Genomic DNA, 26,019 nt, shown 5'->3' with positions numbered 1-26,019 from the left:
TCGAACTCCTGAGCTCAAATGATCCACCCATCTCAGCCTCCCAGAGTGCTAGGATTACAGGTGTGAGCCACCACGCCTGGCCCAATTTTTTTTTCTATTTCTGTCAAAAATGACATTGGAATTTTGATAGGGTTTGCACAGAATCTGTAGATTGCTTTGGGTAGTATGAACATTTTAACAGTATTAATTCTCCCATTTCAGGAACATGGGATATTTTTCTATTTGTCTTTAATTTTTCATCAATATTCTATAGTTTTCAGTGAATAGGTCTTTCACCTCCTTGGTTAAATTTATTCTGAAGTATTTAATTTGCATGTAGCTATTGTAAATGGGATTTTCTTGATTTCTTCCCAGAGAGTTCGTTGTTAGAGCACAGAAGTGCTACAGGCTCTGTATCCTGCAGCTTTCCTACTGTACTCACTTATTAGTTCTCACAGGTTTTTTTTGGTAGACTCTTTAGGGTTTTCTATATATAAGATCATGTTAGGAAACAATTTCACTTCTTCCTTTCCTGTTTGAATACTTTTCACTTCTTTCTCTTGCCTAGCTGCTCTAGCTAGGACTTTCAGGACTATTTTGAACAAAATTGGAGAGAGTGGGCATCCTTGTCTTAGAGGACAGACTTTCAACTTCTCATCATTGAGTATGTTGGCTGTCGACTTTTCATATATGGCTTTTATTGTGTTGAGGTATGCTCCATCTGTGCCTAATTTGAGGTTTTTTCCTTTTTGAGACAGGGTTTCTGTCTGTCCCCCAGGCTAGAGTACAGTGGCATGATCACAGCTTACTGTAGCCTCTAAATCCTGAGCTCAAGCGATCCTCCTGCCTCAGCCTCCTGAGTAGCTGGGAACTACAGGAGTGCACCACCATGCCTGGCTAATTTTTAAAATTTTCTACAGAGTCTTGTGGTTGCCCAGGCTGGTCTCGAACTCCTGGCTTCAAGTGATCCTCCTGCCTCAGCTTCCCAAAGTGCTAGGATTATAGGGGTGAGCCACCACACCCAGCACTAATTTGAGAGTTTTTATCATGAAAATATGTCAAACTTTGTCAAATGTTTTTGTATCTAATGAGATGATCTAATTTTTAAATCTAAAAACTTGCTATGTGATCATGTGTTTTACCTCCTTCTCAAGTCCACACTCCCTCCTCCTGGAAGCTGCAGATTACTGCAGCTGAATTAGAAGAGTTGAAGAGGCTCTTCCAATAACAATTTTGTGGCCTTTTTCTTAGACCACTCTGAGACACTCTAACTCCATCCCTGCTCAAATTTTTCTCCCTGTTCTGAGAACTCAAAGGTTTCAACCCGTCACAGTACCCAATGCCCACTGTAAAGAATACATGATTTTATTAAAGACATCATCAACAGCATTGATTCAAGGAACAAAACAGATGAAAAAAACAAAAGCAGACTAACATTCTGACTCTGGAGTGAGACCTGCTGAATTCTTACAGCTCAATCTGTAAGTGTCCCAAGCTGGGAGCAGCTTCTCAAGCAGGAAAGCTCAGGCACTCTGGCTCTGTGGGGACCTCCCTTGAGAATCTGGAGAGGGGAACTCACCAAGGGCAAGTCCTTTCTTCAGACAGTATCCCACTGGGAGCTCAGCCTAACCAAGACATGGTCCCTGTGCTCTTGACTTTCATCTCAGGGTCAAAGAGAGGGCATCAGACCCAGTGCTGCCAGAGGCAAATCAGATGCAGTGATTCAAGTAGTATGGTCCCAGCAGGGAGGGTAGGGCACAGGCAAGAGGGAATGCATCAGGTGTCCTGGGCAGTGTCTGCTGGGTCCCAGGCAGTGGCCCAAACCTCAGGCTGTGAAGGAGTCAAAGTGGGGCTGAACCACCAGCCAACAAGTTCCAGGTAGAGGCTGGACCAGGCTGGTAGGAGGCAGTGTGTGTCTCTGCCTCATCCCAGGGGTCCCTGAGTCTCCTTTACACGCAGTTCCTGTACAGAGAGAGCTCAGAGCCCTCCCAGCCCTCTTCCTGCTGGAAAACCAGGAAGGTCCTGGGGCAGGGAGAAAAGATGCTGACTTTGACCTTGGGAAACAAAGAGGACCATGTCTCCAACTCCTTTCTACCTTCCCAGGCCCACCTCTTGTCCCCAAAGCGCTTGCCAATCTGCAATAAATAGCCAGGAGTCTCAATAAATAGTAAAAATCTCCCGAATACTGTGTGTTCGGAGAAGAGGAAACAGGCAAGTGCACAAAGTCCCAGCAGCCTCCAAGGAAAAGCCTGGTAAAGGAGCCACCTGGGAGAAGGTGTTTCTGGCCCACAGCCAGGCCTGGGAAGGCAGCAAGAGGTCCCACCTGCCAGACTCAGGAAGGCTTTCGGGACCTGGTTCCTGCTGGCCATCTGGGAAGAGGATGAGGACCTTTGCCAAGTTACCTGGGCTTCCAGACACAAACCACCTGCCTGCTCACAAAAGGAGGGAGGGCACTTGGTCAGAAGAAGCCCCACCCTCCCAGAGCTGGGAGTAGGCACGCTGCCCCTGCTCAGAGTGCACCTGCCCCAACCCTGGGAACAGCCCAAGCAGGTGCCCAGAGAAGGGCCAGCAGCACCGCCAGCCTGCATGGACTGGAGGGGCACACAGAGATGCAGCCATGGCCCTCCTGGCACTGACAGGATCCAAGGCCTAATGCTCAGCTACGGCTGGCCCGGGGATGTGCCGGGTCCCACCTGCCCTTTATGGGACTCACCACCCTGGGCTGGAACCTGGAGGCCAAGGGAATGACAACTCTTGTGAAGCACTTGGATGCCAACCCTGGGTACAGAGTCACCTTAGTGTCCTTTTCCTTTGGGACAGGAGGGCCTTTGGGGGCACTTCCAGAAAACCCAGCTTTCCTTGTCCTTCTCCCTCCCTGGGCAGAAAGCAGGGGCAAGAGGACCAAAGCCTCAACAATTCTCAGCAGCTTTTGGTTTCCAAGAATCCTGTTATAGGAAGCAGGTTCAGGGCCCTATAGTGAGGCATTGAGGACTCCCTCCCAGCCTGGGGACCTGGGAGCCTGGGGTTGTGGGATGAGAAAGTATGCAAAGGCCAAGGTTGATCTCCAGGGGCCTTGCTGAGCCAGATGCCTCATACTGTCTCCCGGTTCATGGGAGTGGAGGGGAGGAGAGGGGGAAAGAGGCTCAGAATAAGGCACCCCAAGAGAGAAGGGCAAAAGGAGAGTAATGGCGAGAGGAACATAGAGTGAGGGGGCGTACACACCCGCTGCAACAGAGGTGGAGGGTGACAGAGGTAGAGAGGGGGCAAAGAAGGAGAAGCAGTGAGACCAAGTGGGATTCAGATACCCTCACCCCTTACCCCCTTCCACACACACACACACACACACAAAACACACACACACACGAATGTACAGACACCTGGGGAATTCAGGGACACATACACACCAACACCACCAGATAGACACATGATTAGTGGGAGACACACAGAGGGTGTGACCTGGGCCTGGCAGATGCTTAGTGCCCTCAGGGTAGTGACCCTGGAGAAGCCTATGGAGTGACCATATGGTAGTGAAGCCTATAGTAGTGACCCCATGGAGAAGCCTAAGCACCAACCCTCAGAAATGGTTTCTGGCCCCTTTGCCAAAGCACCTCCCTAACCAGCGCCCAGGAAAAGACCAGAAGCAGGAACTGAGGCAGGGAGGGGCCCTGGCCAGCCTCCCAGTACCCCCACACAGACCCTGGCCCCAGAAAAGAGAACTTCCCAAGCCCCAACCCTGCTCAGAGGCCAGGGCAAAGGGTTGCTGGGCTGAAGAGCTGGCAGGGAGCCGGGCCTGGTGGTAGGGAAGGGACACGGCACAGTGTGCTCCCAGTGGGAGCGGCCTAGGGCGAGAAGCCAGGGCAGGAAGGACTGGAGTGGATCAATCCTGCAGCTTCCCCCCGGGCTAGGGGCCCCACAGGCTTCTGCGTGTCCCAGTAGCCAGGGCACCAGGTCCAGTGGCTGCTCTCCCAAACCTTGGCCTACTTTGAGTCTTGGAGTTCCTTGGCTTTCTGTAGGATCTGGCAGACGTCTGTGATGGGGTAATCCTGGGCATGAGAAAGGCCAACAAAATGCCTGAGCCAGCTCACCCTTTGCCATCTCTGCCACACCTGTACCCTTCCCACTGGGGCCTGTCACCATGCTGCACCCTGGGCCCAGGGCAGGGACCACAGAACATCAGACATTCCGCACATGCTGCCCAAACCCCTGGGTAGAGCCAACGCAGCACCCACTGCAGCACTAGCTGAGCCAACCCAAACAGCACCACCCAGGGGTCCCACAGCCCCCTCCTCAGGACCAGGACCAGGGCCCTGTTGCCATCAAACCCCAAACTCCACTCACACCCAGTACAGGGCCAGGCACTAAGCGTCAGCTCCCTGAGTCACCTCAACAGCCCTAGGAGTAGGTCACTGTGCTCAGGCCTGTCTTGCAGAGCTCATCGGTGAAGTCATAGAAAACCAACTTAGGCCAGATGCTGGTGAAGAGACTAAGACCCAGAGAGGCTGTCACTTGGCACTCGGGTCACACGACGAGCACAGAGGAATAAAGGTGTGAACCCAGAGCTGTCTGGCCCTTGAGCCCATGCTCTTAATCTGTGTTCCGCTTTCCTAGCTCGAGTCTGAGCACAATTACCAATGAGCACTGCCATGTTCTTGGGGCCTGCGGTGTCCCAGGTGTGACTAACCTACATATAGCACTTGGTTCAGAGAGACCAAGTCATCTGCTCAAGGCCACACAACACTCGAGGTCAGTGGCAGAGCCAGGATTCAAACCCATATCCAAACCAGATCTGCCTCAGGGGCCCGGATTCTTCGTCTCTGCTACACTCTACTGTTCCTGACCCTAGCTGTCACAGCAGCTGCTGTGGGTGGCAGCTTGGTAAGCATCTGCCTTGTGGCTAAGACTGGGCTCGCCCCTCCAAACCCCCATTACCTGTAGGAGTCGCATGTTTACGGTAAAGTCCCCTTCCAGCAACTGCTCCCGGATCAGTCTAAGAAAAAGAAGCAGCAAAAGTGCTGGGACCCTGGGCCGCTCTGAGTGCAGGCCCTGCCAGGCCCCTTCCAGCTTCTTCCTCACCACCCACAGCGCGCTTGGTTTGGCACCACCAAGGATTCCAGAGGCTCTCTCCAGTCACCTGAGAGCAGCTCCTGCCCGCCCTCCAGGAGGGGGCTGAGGGTCCTCCCCTCTGGTTGCTCCCAAGGACTGGCCAGGTGAACCAAGGCAAAGCCATGGCCACACACTCACATGAGCATGGCGCAGCAGACGAGGAGGAGAAAGTCAAAGCGGTTGTCATCGGCGAAGAGGGAGTCCCAGATCCGGATGACATCAGGCAGCAAGAACTCCTGGGACAGCAGCAGTGTCAGCCAGCGGAAGGCAAAGAACTGGGGCTTGATGTTCTGCTCTTGCTGGGGAGAGAGTGGTAGGGGGTGGGGTGCAAGAATCTGGTTTTAGCTGCCACACAGCACCACACAGCCTCTTTTTTTTTTTGAGACAGAGTCTTGCTTTGTTGCCCAGGCTAGAGTGAGTGCCGTGGCGTCAGCCTAGCTCACAGCAACCTCAAACTCCTGGGCTCAAGCAATCCTGCTGCCTCAGCTTCTTGGGTAGCTGGGACTACAGGCATGCGCCACCATGCCTGGCTAATTTTTTCTATATATATTATTTGGTCAATTAATTTCTTTCTATTTATAGTAGAGACAGGGTCTTGCTCTTGCTCAGGCTGGTTTCGAACTCCTGACCTTGAGCGATCCTCCTGCCTCAGCCTCCCAGAGTGCTAGGATTACAGGCATGACACCGCGCCCGGCCCACACAGCCTCTTAAAAGTGAATGCAGACAAACACCAGGGCCCAGGACCAAACATCCAGGATAGAGTGGGCCAGGTGTGAGTGCCAGGTACTCTTATGGGGGCAGCACTAGGCCACCAAAGAGCCTCACCTGGTTAAACAGGCAGGGGCTTCTTGCTGCCAATGTCTTCAGACCTTTTGAGTTTTCAAGAGAAGCCACAAACACAGATTTTTTTTTTTTTGCCAGAGACAAGGTCCTACTCTGTCTCCTGGACTAGAGTGCAGTGGCGTCACCATAACTCATTGAAACCTCAAACTCCTAGATTCAAGCAATCCTCCTGCCTTAACTTCTGGAGTAGCTGGGACTACAGGTTACCACATCTGGCTAATTGTTCTATTTTTTGTAGAGATGGGGTCTCACTATGTTGCCCAGGCTAGTGATGAACTTCTAACCTCAAGTGATCCTTCATCTTGGCCCCCCAAAATATTGAGATTACAGGCAAGAGCCACCATGCCCAGGCAATTCATTTTAATTTTTAAAAATGAAGTTAATGCATATCCCAGAGGACTACTAACAGGCTTAACTAGTTTAGTGTATGGTAAATGCCCTGACTGTGCCTGGCACACAACGAGCACTGCTCTCAACTCTCCCCTTCCCTCCCAAGCCTGCCTCTGTGTGCGGTGAGCACCCCAGCAGCAGCAGCAGCAGCCACTTTCAATCCCCAGGCTCAAGCCAGACCTGGCCCCAGGCCTGGGCTGCTCAGGAACTGCTCTGCACCTCTGCCCTGTTCCACCTCTCTGGTTCTGGGGGTCCTCACCAGTTTCAGGTAGAGTTCCACGTCCTTATCCTTCAAGGTGGAGTACACCTTTTCCATCTTGTAGGTAATGCCACACTGGGAGTCATCCAGGCTCTTGATGAAGTTGTCCCGGATCTCAGCCATGAGGTTGGTGAAGCAGAAAAAGGTGTCTGCCTCAGCGTGCTCTGGAAAGACGCAGGGTGCACAGAAGTGGCAAGCATGGGGCCCACCACCCCCACCTACTTTGCTGAAATCTGGCCCCTCTGAGCCCCCCCAGGTTACCCTTCCCTCATGGTCAGGCTGTCCTTCCTCTGTCCTTGACTACACTCCACTCCCAGACTAAGGACATCACTGCTTTCTTCTCACATCTGGCAATGCTGTACACTCACTTAGCAATTTATTACATGCTCTCCTGATGACATTTTTCACAGAAGAAGGTAAGCTTCCTGTATGTACATCTCAGCTCCTCTACCAGAAATGAAGTTACAAATATTATAAGATCAGTAAACATCCAACATTCTAGAAGACTGGAGCCACAAAGGATCTTATAGATGATCTAGGCCAAACCCTCGTGTGACAGAGAGAGAGGAGGCCCGAGGGGGAAAGTGAGCTGACAGCCGGATGCAGCCTGCTTGCCTTGGTCCATTTTCCTAGGAGCCAGCAAGGAGGGATGTGGGCAGCCAAGGGCCTTTTTACCTTTCCACTCGCTGTTGGGGTCAGTGGCAAAGGTATAGTAGAGGGGTCCCACGATCTCATTCATGCCCTGCACGTAAGCGATGCCAGGGTTGAGCTTGGCGTAGATGAACAGGATCCGCTCCACTACCTCCCAGTGGGCCTCGCAGCCGTTGGGCAGTACCTCATACTCGTTCAGGGATGATGGTGCAGGGTTCTTGTGTGGGGAGCTCATCTGGGGAGCAGAGGAGGAGCCCATCAGGAAGAACAATGTGTCTTGCCAGAAATATTTACCATTAAGCCTGGACTTAACTTCCAGCTTAGGGAAAATATAAGACATAAAGGAACATGTCAATCACAATTCCAGAATACAGGGCATTCTACAGGACAATAGTATTAAGACCTAATCTTAATTCATGGTGGTAAAAGCCAGAAGAGCAGTTACATCTGAGGCAAAGAGTACTGACAGGGAAAGAGCATGAAAGAACCTTCTGGATGATGGAAATTGTTCTTTTTTTTTTTTTTTTTTTGCTTTTGCTTTAGTGTTTTTGACTTGCAGCAACTGTGGCCTGACAAGATGGAAATGTTCTGTATCTTAACTCTGGTGGTTACAAACGTGTATATATAATAAAATTTATCTAGTTGCATACATACATTTTACTATATATAACTTACAGTTCATTTTAAAACCTTTAAATATATCAAAAACATGACTGGGCAAAACTGTTTAAAAAGTCACTTGTTTGGGGGGCAGGGGAGAGATCTATCTGTCCTACATCAAGAGACTAAAGAAACATAACATCCCAATGCAAGGTATAAACCTTGATTGGATCCCGGTTTGGAATAAAACAATAAAGATACTCTTGGTACAAGTGAGGATGACATCTCAATTGATCCCAGACTGGATATGAGATGATATTATGGAATTACTGTTGATTTTCGTAGATGTGCTATCAGATGCCTGCTGAAGTACTTGGGGATGAAGGGTCAGACAACTGCAACTTACTCTCTCCATATGTGATGCACATAAATAAAGCAACATGGCAAAATGTTAACAACTGTTGCATTTAGATGGAAAGTATACAGATGTGCACTGTACTCTTCTTTCAGCTTTTCCGAATGTTTAGAAATTTTCCTAAGCAAAGGTTAGAAGATATGGATGCAGGCACGTTGTGGTGGTAATAAAATTTAAAAGGAAAAAACAGTTAAAAAACAAAAAAAAAGAAAAGGTTAGAAGATAAAGAGATGATGATCTCTCTGAAAGGCCAGGCATGGTGGCTTATGCCTGTAATCTCAGCACTTTGGGAGTCCAAGACAGGAGGATTGGTCGACACTACAAAAGTGAACTAAGAGTTGAAGTGGGCCAGGCGCGGTGGCTCACGCCTGTAACCCTAGCACTCTGGGAGGCCGAGGTGGGCAGATTGCTCGAGGTCAGGAGTTTGAAACCAGCCTGAGCAAGAGCCAGACCCGGTCTTTACTAAAAATAGAAAGAAATGAATTGGCCAACTAAAAATATATAGAAAAAATTAGCCGGGCATGGTGGTGCATGCCTGTAGTCCCAGCTACTCGGGAGGCTGAGGCAGCAGGATTGCTTGAGCCCAGGAGATTGAGGTTGCTATGAGCTAGGCTGACGCCCCGGCACTACTCTAACCTGGGCAACAGAGTGAGACTCTGTCTCAAAAAAAAAAAAAAAAAAAAAAAGAGTTGAAGTGACTACTGACAACTCAGTGAGCCATTTACAAGGCATATGTATCTTTTTTTTTTAAGTCGAAACACTGTTAATATTCAGGCACCATTTGTTCCTGTAAATAAATAAGTTTCTAACTGCATTACTAGTGTTAAACACATCAGTGCTTTTCTCCTTCTGACAAAGCTTCTCCAACTATTTACTACACTTCCTTTCTTTTCTTTTTTTTTTTTGAGACAGAGTCTCTCTTCGTTGCCTAGGCTAGAGTGAGTGCCGTGACATCAGCCTAGCTCACAGCAACCTCAAACTCCTGTGCTCAAGCGATCCTTCTGCCTCAGCCTCCAGAGTAGCTGGGACTACAGGCATGCAACACTATGCCCGGCTAATTTTTTATATATATATTAGTTGGCCAATTAATTTCTTTCTATTTATAGTAGAGACAGAGTCTCACTCTTGCTCAGGCTGGTTTCGAACTCCTGACCTCGAGCAATCCGCCCGCCTAGGCCTCCCAGAGTGCTAGCATTACAGGAGTGAGCCACTGCGCCTGGCCTACACCTCCTTTCTTATTGCTATGATAATGTGGCTGTGTAAATAAAACTACTATACATCAAAAAAAATAGAGTTTGAGAGCAGCCTGGGAAAACTAGTGAGAAACCATCTCTATAAAAATATTTAAAAATTAGGGGTGTGGTGTTGTGTGACTGTAGTCCCCGCTACTTAGGAGGCTGAGGCAGGAGGATTGCTTGAGCCCAGGAGTTTGAGGTTACAGTGAACTATGATAGTGCCACTATACTCCAGCCTGGGCAACAACCCCAGTACCAGTTGCCCCTCAGGATCCCTTGAATTCTCTAAAGATTCAGGTGTCTGTGCTTCTTAAACCTACTCAATCAGCAGCCCCAGCAGTGGGGGTGACCCAGGCAGAGAGAGTTTATGAAGCTATGCTGGCACTAAGGGTCCTGAGGACATTAAACTCCCTCTCCCCTTACACACACACACACACATACACACACACGTTTACATGCACACATCTCAGTAACATTTACTGAGAGCTTTCTATGTAACAGAGAGTGCTGTACAAACATTCCTCCATAAATAACCCCCTGAACAACCTAGAATACTCTCTCAACATCATTTTCAAGAAGAGGAAACTGAGGCTCAGAAATGTTAGGTCACTCATTAAATGTCTCACACTTAGCAATGGCACTGAGACTTGAACCCAGACGAGCAGAACCAGGCCTCTAGGGCAGGCTGCCGCTCAGAGATGCCCAGCGCTTTCTGCTCTCTAAGAATCTGCACAGCCATGACCTCGTTTCACCCTCCTGGCAACTCAAAAGCCAGGCTGGGCAGAAATGATCATGCCCAGTTTATGTGAAGAGGAAGCAGAGGCCCAGGAACATGAGCCAGGTTTACTTGCCCAGCATCACACAGATGGTCCACTTTAACTCAAACCACCCAACCACAGGCCCAGAGGTCTAGAGATGAAGTTTCTGGTGGGTTCTCTGCCACCAAGACCCATTCCAAAAGTTAAAATGTGTTAAGAGCTCTGCTCTCAGACCCCAGTTACTACAGACAGGGGCCAGTCCCCCAACCCCCCCCCACCCACCTGCCCAGCTGCTCAGCCAGGAAATCCTCAGCCTAGCAGGCTGCCACCAAAATAAGCCACGTGGTTATTTAAGCAAGTGTTCTGCACCTCACAGCACTTCTGCTGCTCCCAACTCTGTCGTAGGCACATGGAATTCTGATATCAGCCCCTGTCCCTGCCATCCTGTCAGAGCCTTGATCAAAGTCATTCCCTTGGGAATGGGAGTCTGCAGCAGTATCCGTCTCTAGCTTGTTGGAGGCTACAGAGAATGGTTTTTCCATGATAGAGGACAGTGAGAAGTTTGGAAGAAAAAGCCCCTGCTCCAGGTACCAAAGCAGTAGGTGTAAGTTAAGGAACAAGGTAATAACACTTGTTTGGCTACAAGCAGCTTCTCAGAGTTACAGGAATCTGCTAGAAGATTTGGGTTCAAACACCAGCATGACTTGCCCAGCAAGAGTCCCACCAATTCCACATCCTGAGGCTCTCAGATCTATGCCTGCTCCGCTCAGCCCTCCCAACCACCACCTCTTGCCTAGATGACTGCAGCTGCCTCCCGGGTGGCCTCCCCACCTCCAGTGCCCAAAGCAATCCTTTACAAAAGCAGACCTAAATCACCGCCTGCTGAGAATGCTGCAAAGGCTCTCCCCACCCCTCAGGACAAAGGTTCCTTGTGGCCTCACCACCAACAACCTCTTTCCCCTTGCTCTCCGCTTCTAGCCAAGGCCCCAGGACCTTGCACACATCATACTCTCTTCTCCTGAGGACTTTGACATATGCCCTCCTCTCCACCTGGAATGTTCCTTCCTCTTTGTCCTTCAAGCCTTGGTTCAAATGCCACCTCCTCAGGGAAGTCTTCTCTGATACCCTGAACGGGTCAGCCCCCTGCCCATCCCACCCGCCTCACACTTCCTTACCACGTTACTAATCACATTCTCAAAGCCACTTCTGTCATAAGAACAGAAGTGTAGCTTGTTCACCATGATGCAAGGCCCTACCCTGGTAGCCATTATACCAGGTGAAGGGCAATGAACCTTTGAGGCTCAACTTTCAGAGAGAGCCCTAGAGGTGGACCTGGCAGGACCAAAGTTGCTTTGGGTAACTGTCAGGGCAGATGGTTTGGGGCCTGGCACCAGTGGTCCATGGGAGGCAGGAAGGGGGAGGCTGTTAGAGGAGTCCCTGGGGGCCCCAGGTTGGCTCACATTTGTAACCCCGCTCCGGTTCCGGGCCACTGTCTGGGATTTCAGCGTCGTCTGTTCCACTCGCTTACGAAGGGTCTCAAATTCATTCTGAGGGTCCAGGATGAGGAGACAGGGGTACTCGGTGGCCCTCTGAAAGAAGGATATGTCTGGGCACAACCTCCTGTCAAGAAGGAACAGGAGAGAATCCTGTTACTCAGGATGGTTTTGGCTATTGCATCAGCCCTCTGCTGCTAGGAGACTCCAAGGTTCCCCAAAGCACTGTTTTTAGAGTTTTTTGGTTTTTTTGTTTTAGAAAGGGAGTCCCTGGGTCTGTTCCATCCAAACACTGTTGAAGCAAGAGACAGATCCATGGGACCACTGAACGCACTATCTGTTTGGGGGGTTTTTAATTATTTTACATATTAATGGAAGTTCTCCATGCTCACCCTGGTTTGTTTTTGTTTTCTTTTTGAGACAGTGAGATAGACTCTCACTCTGTCGCATAGACTAGAGTGCAGTGGCATCAGCCTAGCTGGCAAAAATCTATTTTTTGTTTTGTTTTGTTTTCTTGAGATAGTCTCACTCTGTTGCCCAGGCTAAAGTGTCATGGCATCAGCCTAGCTCACAGCAACCTCAAACTCCTGGGCTCAAGCTATCCTTCTGCCTCAGCCTCCTGAGTAGCTGGGACTACAGGCATGCACCACCATGCCCGGCTAATTTTTTCTATATATTAGTTGGCCAATTAATTTCTTTCTATTTTTAGTAGAGACGGGGTCTCATTCTTGCTCAGGCTGGTTTCAAACTCCTGACCTTGAGCAATCCGCCCACCTCAGCCTCCCAGAGTGCTAGGATTACAGGCGTGAGCCACCGTGCTCAGCCTTGTTTTTAATTATAACATTTTTTTCTTTCTTATTCCTTGTGGACCTCAGGATGGGCATAATTATAACATTTTATTTAAAAACAATATAGGGGGCCGATAGCGCGCACGCAAACATGGTGAACGTTCCTAAAACCCGTCGGACTTTCTGTAAGAAATGTGGCAAGCACCAACCCCACAAAGTGACACAGTACAAGAAGGGCAAGGATTCTCTGTATGCCCAGGGAAAGCGGCGTTATGATAGGAAGCAGAGTGGCTATGGTGGGCAGACTAAGCCGATTTTCCGGAAAAAGGCTAAAACTACAAAGAAAATTGTGCTGAGGCTTGAGTGTGTCGAGCCCAACTGCAGATCTAAGAGAATGCTGGCTATTAAGAGATGCAAGCATTTTGAACTGGGAGGAGATAAGAAGAGAAAGGGCCAAGTGATCCAGTTCTAAGCGTCTTTTGTTTATTATGAAGACAATAAAATCTTGATGTTACGTTAAAAAAAATAAAAAAAAAAAAATAATTAGCCGGGCATGGTGGCGCATGTAGTCCCAGCTACCCGGGAGGCTGAGGCAGGAGGATCGCTTGAGCCCAGGAGTTTGAGGTTGCTGTGAGCTAGGCTGACGCCATGGCACTCACTCTAGCCTGGGCAACAAAGCGAGACTCTGTCTCAAAAAAAATAAAATAAAATAAAATAAAATAGGCCAGGCGAGGTGGCTCACGCCTGTAATCCTAGCACTCTGGGAGGCCGAGGCGGGCGGATTGCTTGAGGTCGGGAGTTCGAAACCAGCCTGAGCGAGACCCCGTCTCTACTAAAAATACAAAGAAATTAATTGACCAACTAAAAGTATATATACAAAAAATTAGCCGGGCATGGTGGTACATGCCTGTAGTCCCAGCTACTCGGGAGGCTGAGACAGGAGGATCACTTGAGCCCAGGAGTTTGAGGTTGCTGTGAGCTAGGCTGACGCCACGGCACTCACTCTAGCCTGGGCAACAAAAGTGAGACTCTGTCTCAAAAAAAAAAAAAAAAAAAAAAAAGAAAATGTGTAACATTAACATCAAAACCAATAGGTACCAAAAACAAATAAAAGAAAAAAAAATAAAATAAAATAAAATAAAAACAATATAGGGGCCGGGCGCGGTGGCTCACACCTGTAATCCTAGCTCTCTGGGAGGCCGAGGCGGGAGGATTGCTCGAGGTCAGGAGTTCGAAACCAGCCTGAGCAAGAGCGAGACCCCGTCTCTACTATAAATAGAAAGAAATTAATTAGGTCTTTGTCCCAATAGAGGCCGCCGTGTCGGTGCTCTGGGACTTAGACCCTAAAAAAAAAAAAATGTAAAAAAAATTTAAAAAATAAAAAATAAAAAAAAAAAAAGAAATTAATTGGCCAACTAATATATATAGAAAAAATTAGCCGGGCATGGTGGCACATGCCTGTAGTCCCAGCTACTCGGGAGGCTGAGGCAGGAGGATCGCTTGAGCCCAAGAGTTTGAGGTTGCTGTGAGCTAGGCTGATGCCATGGCACTCGCTCTAGCCTGGGCAACAAAGTGAGACTCTGTCTCAAAAAAAAAAAAAAAAAAAAAACAATATAGGGCCAGGCGCGGTGGCTCTCGCCTGTAATCCTAGCACTCTGGGAGGCTGAGGCGGGCGGATTACTCGAGGTCAGGAGTTCGAAACCAGCCTGAGCAAGAGCGAGACCCCGTCTCTACTAAAAATAGAAAGAAATTAATTGGCCAACTAATATATATATATATAAAATTAGCCGGGCATGGTAGCGCATGCCTGTAGTCCCAGCTACTCTGGAGGCTGAGGCAGAAGGATTACTTGAGCCCAGGAGTTTGAGGTTGCTGTGAGCTAGGCTGACGCCACAGCACTCACTATAGCCTGGGCAACAAGCAAGACTCTGTCTCAATCAATCAATCAATCAATCAATCAATCAATCAATAAATAAATAAAAATTAAAACAATATAGGGCCACGTATGGTGGCTCAAGCCTATAATCCTAGCACTTTGGGAGGCCAAGGTGGGAGGATTGTTCAAGGAGGCCAGGAGTTCACGACCAGCCCGAGCAACAGTGAGAACCCATCTCTACAAAAAATACCAAAGTTAGCCAGGTGTGGTGGTGCATGCCTGTATTCCCAGCTACTTGGGAAGCTGAGGCAGGACGACTGCCTGAGCCCAGGGGTTTGAGGTTGCAGTGAGCTACCATGAATGGTGCCACCGCACTCTAGCCCAGGAGGCAGAGCAAGACCCTGTCTCCTACTCTCCCCCAAAAAAGTCATTATATATGTATAGCACCCATATTTTATGTGCATTTCCAAATAGATAACATGCACATTTTTTAAGCGTCTTTATGGTCAAACAACCTAACTCTTCTCTTCAACCACAAACATCTTTCAATGTCAAAAACATTTTTCCATGTCAAAAACATTTATCTAGTATGCACAAGGCTATTAACTGTTATGCTGTTTGAAGTAGTGAAAGAGGTTTGGTTAAGTAAGTTATACACCATACAAGAGAATATTATATAGCCAACATGGAGAGATGTCCAAGGCAGAGTAAGAGAAAAAATAAGTTGGGAGACAGTCTCACTAGAATGTGATCTAGTTTTTAAATTAGATGTATTGCAGCATATGCACATTTTGTAGACTTCTTAGACATAGCACATTGCAAACCTGCCCTCTAGAAACACTGAAGGTTGTTCTACAATCACTACACCAGGGTACGACGGAAGCTGCTCTCCTGGGTCAACATGTGGTTCCTGACTTACATGTGGCCATCAGAACACCTTGTGGCAGAGCCCCCTTTCTCCTGCAGCCTGGCTGAGCTACCCAGTGCTGGGGTCCCTTGGGGCCATCTTCAGATGTACCTGGGCAGGGGAGCAGCACCCAGGGTGGTGAGTGTGAGGAGGACCTTTCCCTTGACTTTCCCCTGCCATGTACCGTCTTCCCAAGCTGCAGGGCACTCTGGTGCTGGTCCTCAGCCCAGCTGGTCTGCCTCACGGCCTCTTCCTCTTCCTTCATGTCTTGTGCTGAGTCACCGCCTTAGAAAGGCTTTTCTTGATTCCTCCAGTGTAAACAGGACCCCCCTTTTATTCTCTCAGAGCATCAGTTTTTCCTTCTATAACAGCATCTGCAGTATTTGGAACTACATATGTGTTTCTAGGTTTAGTGTCTGTCTCCTCACTTAAACTGGAAGCTCTCCAAGGGCAGAGACCCTTTCAGTCTTGCTTACCCCTAGACCTTTACTCACACAGGCATCCAGCAATTCCTTGAGAAGCAGCCAAATGAAGGTACACCTGGCCTTGCAGACCAACTTGGGCACCTGAGAGCTGCCCCTTGGAAGTGCTGAAGGGTCACTGTGTGGGACAGACAGCTAGCTTGTCCTGTCTGACCAAGAAAAATGCCAGAGGAGGATTCAGGTAGGCTGCGGGAAGTGGAATAGGACGAGCTCCCAGAACCCTTCTCCAATGGAGAGCTAATGATTTTAAGGGCCTCCATGTTGTGCTAAGACCAGCACAACAGTTCCATTTATCCATGGAGACCCAGGCCCCACTCTATGCCCTTAACTTGAACCATCTTACTCCTACTTTACAGATATAAAGAGTCATGCTCAGGCCGGGCGCGGTGGCTCACGCCTGTAATCCTAGCACTCTGGGAGGCTGAGGCGGGTGGATTGCTCGAGGTTGGGAGTTCGAAACCATCCTGAGCGAGACCCCGTCTCTACTAAAAAAAGAAAGAAATTAATTGACCAACTAAAAAATATATACATACAAAAAATTAGCCAGGCATGGTGGCGCATGCCTGTAGTCCCAGCTACTTGGGAGGCTGAGGCAGGAGGATCCCTTGAGCCCAGGAGTTTGAGGTTGCTGTGAGCTAGGCTGACGCCACGGCACTCACTCTAGTCAGGGCAACAAAAGTGAGACTCTGTCTCAAAAAAAAAAAAAAAGAGTCATGCTCAGAAAGCCTGAGTCACTTGCCAAGGTCACACAGCTAACAAGCGGTAAAGGTGTGACTGAAACCAGTCAAATGGACTTCAGAAGCCAGGCTCTCAGCCACTCCACCACCCTGCAGACAAGGCCTTCCTTCTAGCTCCTCGCCCTGCCTTATGGAGATCCCAAATGCTGCCAGACTCCCAACCCGGCAGAGCAGCAGAGCCAGCACTTCCACATTTCTTTAGCAAGTGGAAGGGCGGTCACACGTTGTAGCTCACAATTTTAAAACACACATATCTGACCATGTTGCTTCCTTGCTCAAAGCCTTTGCATGACTGCCCCATGCCCTTACGATCAGGCCCAAGGTCCAGCCCCTGCCTCGTACCCCAGCTTTTACATTGCTCCTTGAATGCACCAAGCTCTGTGGGCTCTCCAGGGCTTCCCAAACCTCCCGCCTGCAACAGCCTTTTCTTCTTTCCTGAGGCCTCTGACTCCTCAGACAGCCGCTACCACACTGCTTTCTCAGGCTAGGCCTCCCCCAACCCCCTGAACTTTAAGTCAAAACATTTACCATGAGTGCTAAGTGCAGGTAAGGTCTAACTGGTTGAATGTCTGTCTTTCCATCTTTCCCTCTAAGTTGTAAGCTACTTAAGCAGAAGGACTATGCCTGTCTATTTAGCACTCAACCCTGAGCTTAGCACTATATATGGCCAGGGCTCAATACTTGTTGAATGAATGATCAGATGAGCCCATGAACACCCAGGACACAAATGAAACTCAAGTGTGGACTAGGAGAGCTGGGCGTGTGCGAGTAGAGCCCCTCCCACATACTTCCCTTGATAGTCTATTCTCAGGCCCATCATCAATGGCACCTGGACCCACAGGGACACTCTACACACACCCTGTGCACCTGGGCTGCAAAAGGAAAGGACAGAGCTGGAGAAACGCCCAGAAGCCCCGTGGGTCAGCCCTTAGCCCCTGGGTGCCCTGCCTACCGGACATCCTTGTCGATTTGCAGCAGCACCTCATTGTCCTTGAAGTACGTGTTCCACCGGCTGTCGGGGCTGGGGTTGAGTGGCTGTGGGGGGAGAAGAAGATGCTTCATCCATGGCACAGCTAGGGCCCAAGGACCGATTCTGCCCTGGAGGCCTGAGCAGTGGCCTTCCCCAACAATCCCACCACACACCCAGCTGTGGCCCTGAGATAGCCTGCAAGCTGCTCAAAGGAGACGGTACAGGCCTTCCCACAGCCTCCCAAACCCCATTCAGACTCCACAGCCGGCAGCTCAGCCAGCAGTTTGCTCTGGTCTAGCCCTGCTGAGCGGGGTCTCTGTTCTTTCTGTTCCTTGCCCTAGCTCTAGAACTCTGTGTGTAACAGGTGCTCATAAGTGCTTGCTAAATGAATGAATGTTATATCATTAGGTTTCTTCAACTGTCATTTATCAATGCTTTGAGTCTTTGGAGGACAGGCCTAGGGTCAATCCCTTTTCATGTCCTGCAGTGTGATGCACGTGGGAGAAGCTCAACCTTTGAAAAGGAACCTTTCTGTGATGCCCTAGGCCACAGAAAGGCAGTTTGTCCCCCTCCTGCCCTGCTCTGACTTCCTTCAACTACACCATCATGGGACCTGCCTCAAGGAAGGTGGACGAGTGTGGAAGGAGACCTTGCCCTTGGGGCACCTGCAGCAGGGCTGCCCATAGCACTCCCGGGACACTGGCCGTTGTTTATACACTGACGGGGCCTGAGGAGGAGTGGGGCAGACAACTGTCCTCGGGGGCTGAGCAACCAAATGCAGAAAGGAGGGACTGGAAGGTCCAGAGGGAGCTGACGCCAGGCTGCTGCACCCATCCTCTGGCATGGGGGCGCCTGGCCTGCTCAAAAGGCCCCACCCGCCTCATTCTCTAGCCTCAGTCCCTGCTGCTCGGTCCCCTTACTCACATGGTCCTCAAAGGTCACATCCTCCCTGGACACACCCATGTTGGCCTTGGCAATGCCAGGCTGGATGATCATTTCCCTCAGGAACTGAGAGTATAGCTCCCTGTGGAGAGGAGAAAGAGTGATGGTTCCCAAAGGTCTTGCTCAGGGAGCCCAGCCCAGACCAGAGAAGCAGCAATAGGAGGCAGCTTGGTCTCGGCACCACCAGCTCTGTCTGACGCAAAGGCCCTCCCGCCATCACCCTTCCACAGGGCCTCACCTCTGCTTGGCCAGGATGGAGGTCCATGAGGCTCTCTCCAAGGGGAGGTAGTTCAGGAGAATCTGCACAGATGGAGATGGGCTAAGCACTGGTGACAACCAGACAATAGGTGGAGGCTGACAGGCCTCAAGAAAAACATCTCATAAAGCCCAGAGAAGACGAGAAGTGCTAGAACCCAGGAACGTCCACATGAACCAGGGCTAGTCCCCCCTTTTCCTCCCCACTGCCTCCCTTCCCCTTTATCCCAAACCAGCCCTTTCCTCCACTTTTCCTCACACACGCCCTTTCAAATGATTCAAACGACAGCACCAACACCACCACTTGTGCTCAAAGGGGCTAGAAACCAGGACACTGGGTTTCCACTGCCACCTCAGCCGACAGCTTTGGAGAAAGCACAGCCTTTGTTTTATCCCAGTAAGCATCACTTCTGCTTGTATGGACCAGGAAGCAGAGGCCTTCACCAGCATTATAAAGTGTCCCATCCCCAAGGAGATCCTGGAGGGGACACCAAGAGCAACAGAAAACCCAGAACTTCCAGAAAAGCTTCCTCAGACAAGCAAGGAAAGGTGCAGAACAGGAGGAAGGGGCCAGGGTGGGGGCAGCCCATGCAGGAACCCAGGGACCCTCAGCAGAGCAGAAGTCCCAGCCCAGGCACACCCACCTTCCAGCAGAGGCACCGCAGTCCGCCCTCACAGGGGATGCCTGTGGACACAGCAGGCAAAGGTCACGCCCAGGCCAGAGTCCCAGAACCCCCCAGCCCTTCACCTGGGAGCCAGCTGGCAGGGAGTGGAGTAGGCAAGAAGTATTTCTTCAGGAATCATTTTCTGTCAGAAAGATTACTAGACTGGAAGCTAATTCTGTGTGTAATTTCTGAACACGGCCCCAGGCCCTAGCCCAGAGCTCCCTGTGTCTAGAACACTCTTTTGAGGCTAACATCTTCTCATCAGTCTCATCTTTTTTTTTTTTTTTTTGGAGACAGAGTCTCACTTTGTTGCCCAGGCTAGAGTGAGTGCCATGGCATCAGCCTCGCTCACAGCAACCTCAATCTCCTGGGCTCAAGCGATCCTCCTGCCTCAGCCTCCCAAGTAGCTGGGACTACAGGCATGCGCCACCATGCCCGGCTCATTTTTTTCTATATATATTTTTAGTTGGTCAATTAATTTCTTTCTATTTTTGGTAGAGACGGGGTCTCGCTCAGGCTGGTTTCGAACTCCTGACCTTGAGCAATCCGCCCGCCTCGGCCTCCCAAAGTGCTAGGATTACAGGCGTGAGCCACCGCGCCCGGCCTTCATCTTTGATATTCTTTCCTCAGAGCAGCCTTTACCAACCACCGTCTCTTCCCAAAGTCAGGTCTCCCTGTTACAAACAATAATGGCTCTGTGACTTCTTCACAGCATCTATCACAACTAGAATTATATAATATAATTTATGTATTTATTTAATATCTCTAACCCCTACTACTGGGTAAGCCCCAGAAAGACAAAACCAACATCTGTCTATTATTCCCAGTGCCTAGCATGGGGCATGGCACACAGAAAATATTCTGTAAGTATTTGTGGAATAAAAACTAAACTACTTCAACACTTTGCCAAATTTGGTAATCAAAAAAAGAGAAAAAAGAAATGAAATAAATATATGTAATAATAATAAAAAAAAAACTAAGCTACTAATGCTAAGTGCTTTGTACTTTACAGACATTATTTCACTTAATCCTCATTATAAACCCAGTAAGTAGGAAAGATCAGCATCATCATTCTCATCTTACAGATAAGGAAATTTATCTATAAAGACAGAGTAACCAAGGCCTCAACACAGGTCTGACTCTAAAGCCCAAACTCTTAACCGCTGACACAGACTGCCTTCCCTTCCAGGCAAACTTGTCCTGCAACACTGTCAGGAGTCTTGTTAGAGCAGTATCCCTGTGAACATGAGCTAATGCCCCCCACTCAGAATGACAGGGATAATGAAAGAACTTCTTGTTGGCAAAGTTACAGGGGCAAGGTAGTGACAAGAAGCTTCACGGAACACTTTGGGGTATTTTTAAACACAAGCAAAAAGCAGATAATTAACCATGCCAGGGAGGGCAAAGTCAAACACTGTGGAGCATAAGCTTCTTAAAGTTAGTGTCCCAAGGCTGAAATTTTGCCATTAACCAAAATGTACTGTCACCTCAGCTTAGATCCCAAGACAGGGAGAGAACCAGGAACCACCTTGCAGCTAATCAAATTCCACAACATAGGAAGCTAGCTGAGAAATGAGGAAAGGCCTGACCTAGGCACTAAATGCCCACTTTCATTCTCCCATTTCCAGTCCTCTCCAGTTACTTTCAAGAACCTGGTGACTCCTGTCTAAGGCCTAAAGGTATGCTAACTGTGGCCACAACTCCTCTGGGAAAGCTCTCCAAGCTAAGGACAGTCACTGCTTGTTTAGCTCTCCAGAACCTGGAGAAGGCCTCAGGAGTGAGGCTGGCCCCCAGAACTGACCAGGTGTGGCCCTCAGCACCTTCCCCTCCATGCCAGACACAAGGCTGCTCTAGGGAAACTCTGAAAACTCAGAGTTGCCTCTTACCACTAAAACTGAGTTCTCGAAGCTTTTCCAATGCAATTGAGGGCTCCTTCAGGACATCCTGGAAATCTGCAATCCTGGAGGGGGGAGAAGGCAAATGAAGCACACTCAAATCCTAAGGTGGCAGGCTTAGTGACAGCCTGCTGCCCACAGCTCCCTCACACCTCCAGTCTCCAACCTGTCCCTCCTTTCCCTTCAGGACATAAAAACCCAAAGCTCATTCAAGGTCCTCACCAAAAGCAGCTCTGGGGAACAACAGATCTATAGAGTATTTCTTCCTCTAAGTTTAGAAACATAGAATGCCAGTGAAGAAACTTGAGATATTTATTATCTAGAGGTTCTCAACTGAGCACCATAAAATTAGACACATTTTGATATTTAGTGAACTGACATTTACTGGGCACTTCCTGCTGGCCAGGCCCGGCTCACAGCACAGCCAGGACCTTAACTCTATGAACCCTAGGAACCAGGGTAATTTGATCCGCAGACGATGGACCTGTGCAATCTGCGCGCAGCTCTCCAAGCTCACAAATATAACCATTACAAGACCTCTGGGCCTGTCCACAGGGAAGGACAAAGGTATAAAAAGCACATCCTGGAGGAAAACTGAGGAGTGAGCAAAATTTAGCCAATGCTGCAGGATCTGGCTGGGGGAGGGGAAAGATTGGAGAAAGCAAGTTCTCTAGCATTTCTACTAAGAAAAGGGCACAGGGAGAATTTGGATAAAGAATACAGAGGCAGAGGGGTTTAAAAGGGAGAAAGGGACGGGGGCAGGGCATGGCGGTCTGGATGGGGCAGACACCAGGGGAAGGGGGAAACCAGGGGTCCAAGGGAAGAGAGACAGAAGGGGTGACAGCAGGGGCAGGAGAAATGCCTCCGCTCCGCCCTCCCCCTGGCCCACAGCAATGAGGTTAGAAAGTGGCCTTCCGATTCCTGGCCGCGCCGTCGCTCCCACCCTCTGCGGGACAGAAGGGGCGGCCTGGCCAGGAGTAGTCTGGCCGACTCAGACCGTGGCCCCTTACCGGCTCTTGTGCAGACTCGACATGGTGTTGACTTCCGGACCCCCCAGGTGCCTCTGCAGCCTGTACCGCTGCTGCCGCCGCCCCCCAGGGACGCGGGGCGTCTGGCAAAAGCCTCCGGCCGGAAACACAAGCACAAGCCTGAGTGTTCCGCCCCGCCAAGTCCTGCCCCGCTGGCCCCGCCCCGCCCTGTCACGTGTTACCCTCTGCTCTCCGCCTACCCATCCACCCTAACCCGGTCGGGCTGCAGCTCTGGCGAGGATAGAGGGACCTGGGTCGCGCTGCCGCGGTCTGGCGAACCCTGCGAGGAAAGTGTGAGGACCTACCAGGGACAGCGTAGACTGTGTGTCCCTGTGCTATTGCTTGCACTTCCTTCGGCCTGAGTCTCTATCTGCGCAATATACCCGTCACTCTATCTTCCGTACACGTACCCCACCTGTAATTATGAATGTCAGTCCCCTCTGCTAAACTGTACAGGCCTCTGGGCTTCTCCTGTTCACTTCTGAGTCCTCAAGGACTGTAGCAGTGACCAGCACTGGCCAGGTAGCTCAGTAAATACTGGATGGAGGAGCACGACTGCAATTCAGTGTTTCCTTTTGTTTTGGATTTTATAAACAATAAAATTTCAGTAATTTTACCATAATTTCAGAACAATGGAAAAGGAAAGCCAAGATTTCAGAAATCCTTTCCAAGAAAACACAGTTGGCAGCCCTAAAATGATTTTCTCTACACATTTATGCATATGTGCATATTGGCCTTATTCTTTTAATTTATCCACAGGTCAGTGAAAACTTTGACACTGGACTGTAACCAACCTCTTCTCCCCTCCAGCTTTCACGTGCCTCCCCACGAGGATTTCATTTGCCCAATACAGCAGGTACACATATCTGTTCCTTCATTCACTCATTCTACAAACAATTTCTTTTTTTATTTTATTTTATTTTTTCCACTCTGAGTTACCAACTGAATCTACAAACAATTTCTGCTCCCACTATGTACTGGGCACTATGCTAAATGTTTCTGCAGAATACAAAGATTAACTTTTTTTGGATGACATATAAAAAAGGAAGAAACATTGACTTAATTTGTACAAGAGGCAAGGAATAACTTTTGGATAAAAAGAATACCAGGCAACCCTTTAAAATGTTAGTTAGGAAGACAGGAAAAACACACATGATATCTCAGGAAAAATACAGACAGTTGGCTGTCATTTGGAAAAAAATAAAATTCTATTCCTACCTCACATCTAACACAAAAATAAATTCGAAATTAATTAAAGCTCTGAAAAGGAAAAATCTGGCGGATACACTGCACCTGTAGTCCCAGCTACTTGGGAGTCTGAGCCAGGAGGATCACTTGAGCACAGGAGTTCAAGGCAGTGAGCTGTGATCATGCCAATGCTCTCCAGCCTGGGTGGCAGAATGAAACTCTGTCTCTGGGGAGAAAAAAATAAAGGAAAAATCTATAGGATTAGAAGAACAGTATAAAGAAAAATGTTTACAATCTTAAGGCAGACACAAAGCCCAGAAACCACAAAAGATAAGACAATGAGTCCTTCCTTCCTCCCTCCCTCCCTCCCTCCCTCCCTCAAAAAAAAAAAAAAAAAAAAGAAAAGAAAGATAAGACAATGATATAACCACATGAAAGTTAAAATCTCTGTGGTAAAGTAAAAGACAAATAGCAACAGGGGAAAATATTTGCATCTTTTATGAAAAGAGTTAATATCCCTTACATATAAAGAGATAGTAAACCAACAAGAAAAAGACAAACACACCCATGGGGGGAAACATTAATTCATTCAAGAAATTTATTATCTATGATGTGCCAAGCACAACCTACATATTGGGAATTTAGTAGTGAACAAAACAGACAAAAATCATGCCCTTGATGCATTGACATCTCAGTATGGGGACATAGATGTTGAATAAGATAAATAAGTTTTGTGTAGGTCGCTAAATAGCCATGGTAAAAATTAAAAAAAAAATAAAGAGGTTAAGAATCTTAAATTAAAAAAAAAGAAAAAAGATAAATAAGTAAACTGAGTGATGTGTCAGATGGGGATGTATCCTACAGAGAAAAATCAAGCAGGAACGGGGGCGTTGCTGAAATCTTAAATAGTGGAGTCAGGAGGGCTTCTCTGAGGTGACATCTAAGCAAACACTTGAAGGAGGTAAGACAGTGAAGCATATAAGCAGGCACATCAAAGGAGAAATAAAAAGTCCCAAAACCTGATAAGACATTAAATTGTACTACTCCTCAAAGGAGTACAAACTGAACAAGCACATTTTGCCTCCTGGATTGGTAAGAGCAACCCATATTTATTACAACCACCACTAGTAGGAGGTGGAGAAACCAACTTCTTTCAGTTTTTAAGAATTAACTGGTGCAGCCTTTTCACAGAGCAATTCGGCAAGTATTAATACAATTTGTAAAAAAAAAAAAAAATAGTATGCTTTTTTTTTTTTTTTTGAGACAGAGTCGCTTGTTGACCAGGCTAGAGTGAGTGCCGTGGCGTCAGCCTAGCTCACAGCAACCTCAAACTCCTGGGCTCAAGCAATCCTTCTGCCTCAGCCTCCCGAGTAGCTGGGACTACAGGCATGCGCCACCATGCCCGGCTAATTTTATATATATATTAGTTGGCCAATTAATTTCTTTCTATTTATAGTAGAGACGGGGTCTTGCTCTTGCTCAGGCTGGTTTCGAACTCCTGACCTCGAGCAATCCGCCCGCCTCAGCCTCCCAGAGTGCTAGGATTACAGGCGTGAGCCACCGCGCCCGGCTTAGTATGCTTCTTTTTTTTTTTTTTTTTTTTTTTTGAGACAGAGTCTCACTTTGTTGCCCAGGCTAGTGTGAGTGCCGTGGCGTCAGCCTAGCTCACAGCAACCTCAAACTCCTGGGCTCGAGCGATCCTCTGTCTCAGCCTCCCGAGTAGCTGGGACTACAGGCATGCGCCACCATGCCCGGCTAATTTTTTTTATATATATATCAGTTGGCCAATTAGTTTCTTTCTATTTATAGTAGAGACGGGGTCTCGCTCTTGCTCAGGCTGGTTTTGAACTCCTGACCTTGAGCAGTCCGCCCGCCTCAGCCTCCCGGAGTGCTAGGATTACAGGCGTGAGCCACCGCGCCCGGCTTAGTATGCTTCTTTTTTTAAAACCAAACTCTTTGTTTTTAAATCATTATAGTTTCACAGGAAGGTACAATGATAGTACAGGGAGGTCCTTTGTACTCTTCATGAAGTTTCTCCCATGGTTTTATTTTAATACAATGTTAACACCTTTCCTAAAATGTAATTGATGGTACATAAACTGCACATAATTTAAGTGTACAATTTGATAAGTTTAGAAATATATATACACTTGTGAAACCATCAAATAAATGTAAACAATTAAAATAACAAACATATTCACTGCCTCAAAACATTCCCCCTGCCCCTTTATATTTCCTCCCATACTCCTCTTTCTGCCTACCCTATCCAACCCCCACACACCCTATGCACCCTCCATGCACCCTATCGACCCCACACCCAGGCACTGATGTGCTATCACTATAAATTAGTTTGCACTTTCTAGAATTTTATATAAAGGGAAGCATACACACCTTACATCTAGCTCCTTTTAGTTAGCATAATTATTTTGAGATTTCTGTGTGTCAGAGCATGTATCAGCACTTCATTCCTTTTTGTTGCTGTGTAGATTCAATTATATGAACATACCACAGTTTATCGATTCACCTGTTGATGGATATTTAGGTTGTTTCCGGTTTGAGG

At 48.4% G+C, this 26,019-nt stretch overlaps 2 protein-coding genes across 4 annotated transcripts; one reads left to right on the top strand and one right to left on the bottom strand.

Moving 5' to 3' along the window:
* On the bottom strand, nucleotides 1-22,363 carry TBC1D13 (TBC1 domain family member 13). Of its 3 annotated transcripts, XM_012772158.2 has the most exons (12): nucleotides 22,254-22,360; nucleotides 21,235-21,308; nucleotides 19,328-19,368; nucleotides 18,667-18,728; nucleotides 18,411-18,510; nucleotides 17,469-17,551; nucleotides 11,694-11,853; nucleotides 7,250-7,460; nucleotides 6,575-6,738; nucleotides 5,221-5,381; nucleotides 4,909-4,966; nucleotides 1-4,022 (listed from the first exon to the last, which is right to left on the bottom strand). In XM_012772158.2, exons 1-12 carry the CDS (start codon nucleotides 22,274-22,276, stop codon nucleotides 3,957-3,959), a joined length of 1,203 nt encoding a protein of 400 aa, XP_012627612.1. In that variant the 5' UTR covers nucleotides 22,277-22,360; the 3' UTR covers nucleotides 1-3,956. The 3 variants fall into 3 exon arrangements, with proteins under 3 accessions (XP_012627612.1, XP_012627614.1, XP_075865220.1); XM_012772160.3 differs by lacking the exons at nucleotides 19,328-19,368; nucleotides 21,235-21,308 and having other exon boundaries at nucleotides 22,254-22,363; XM_076009105.1 differs by lacking the exons at nucleotides 19,328-19,368; nucleotides 22,254-22,360 and having other exon boundaries at nucleotides 21,235-21,309.
* Nucleotides 12,645-13,050, top strand: LOC105874159 (large ribosomal subunit protein eL42). The gene has a single exon (XM_012769741.2). The coding sequence runs from the start codon at nucleotides 12,666-12,668 to the stop codon at nucleotides 12,984-12,986; it is 321 nt and encodes a 106-aa protein (XP_012625195.2). The 5' UTR covers nucleotides 12,645-12,665; the 3' UTR covers nucleotides 12,987-13,050.
* Nucleotides 22,364-26,019: the final 3,656 nt, after the last annotated feature.

This window comes from Microcebus murinus, chromosome 12 (genome assembly GCF_040939455.1).
Source record: "Microcebus murinus isolate Inina chromosome 12, M.murinus_Inina_mat1.0, whole genome shotgun sequence".
Taxonomy (NCBI): Eukaryota; Metazoa; Chordata; class Mammalia; order Primates; family Cheirogaleidae; genus Microcebus; species Microcebus murinus.
This window is presented reverse-complemented; position numbering and strand designations above follow the sequence as displayed.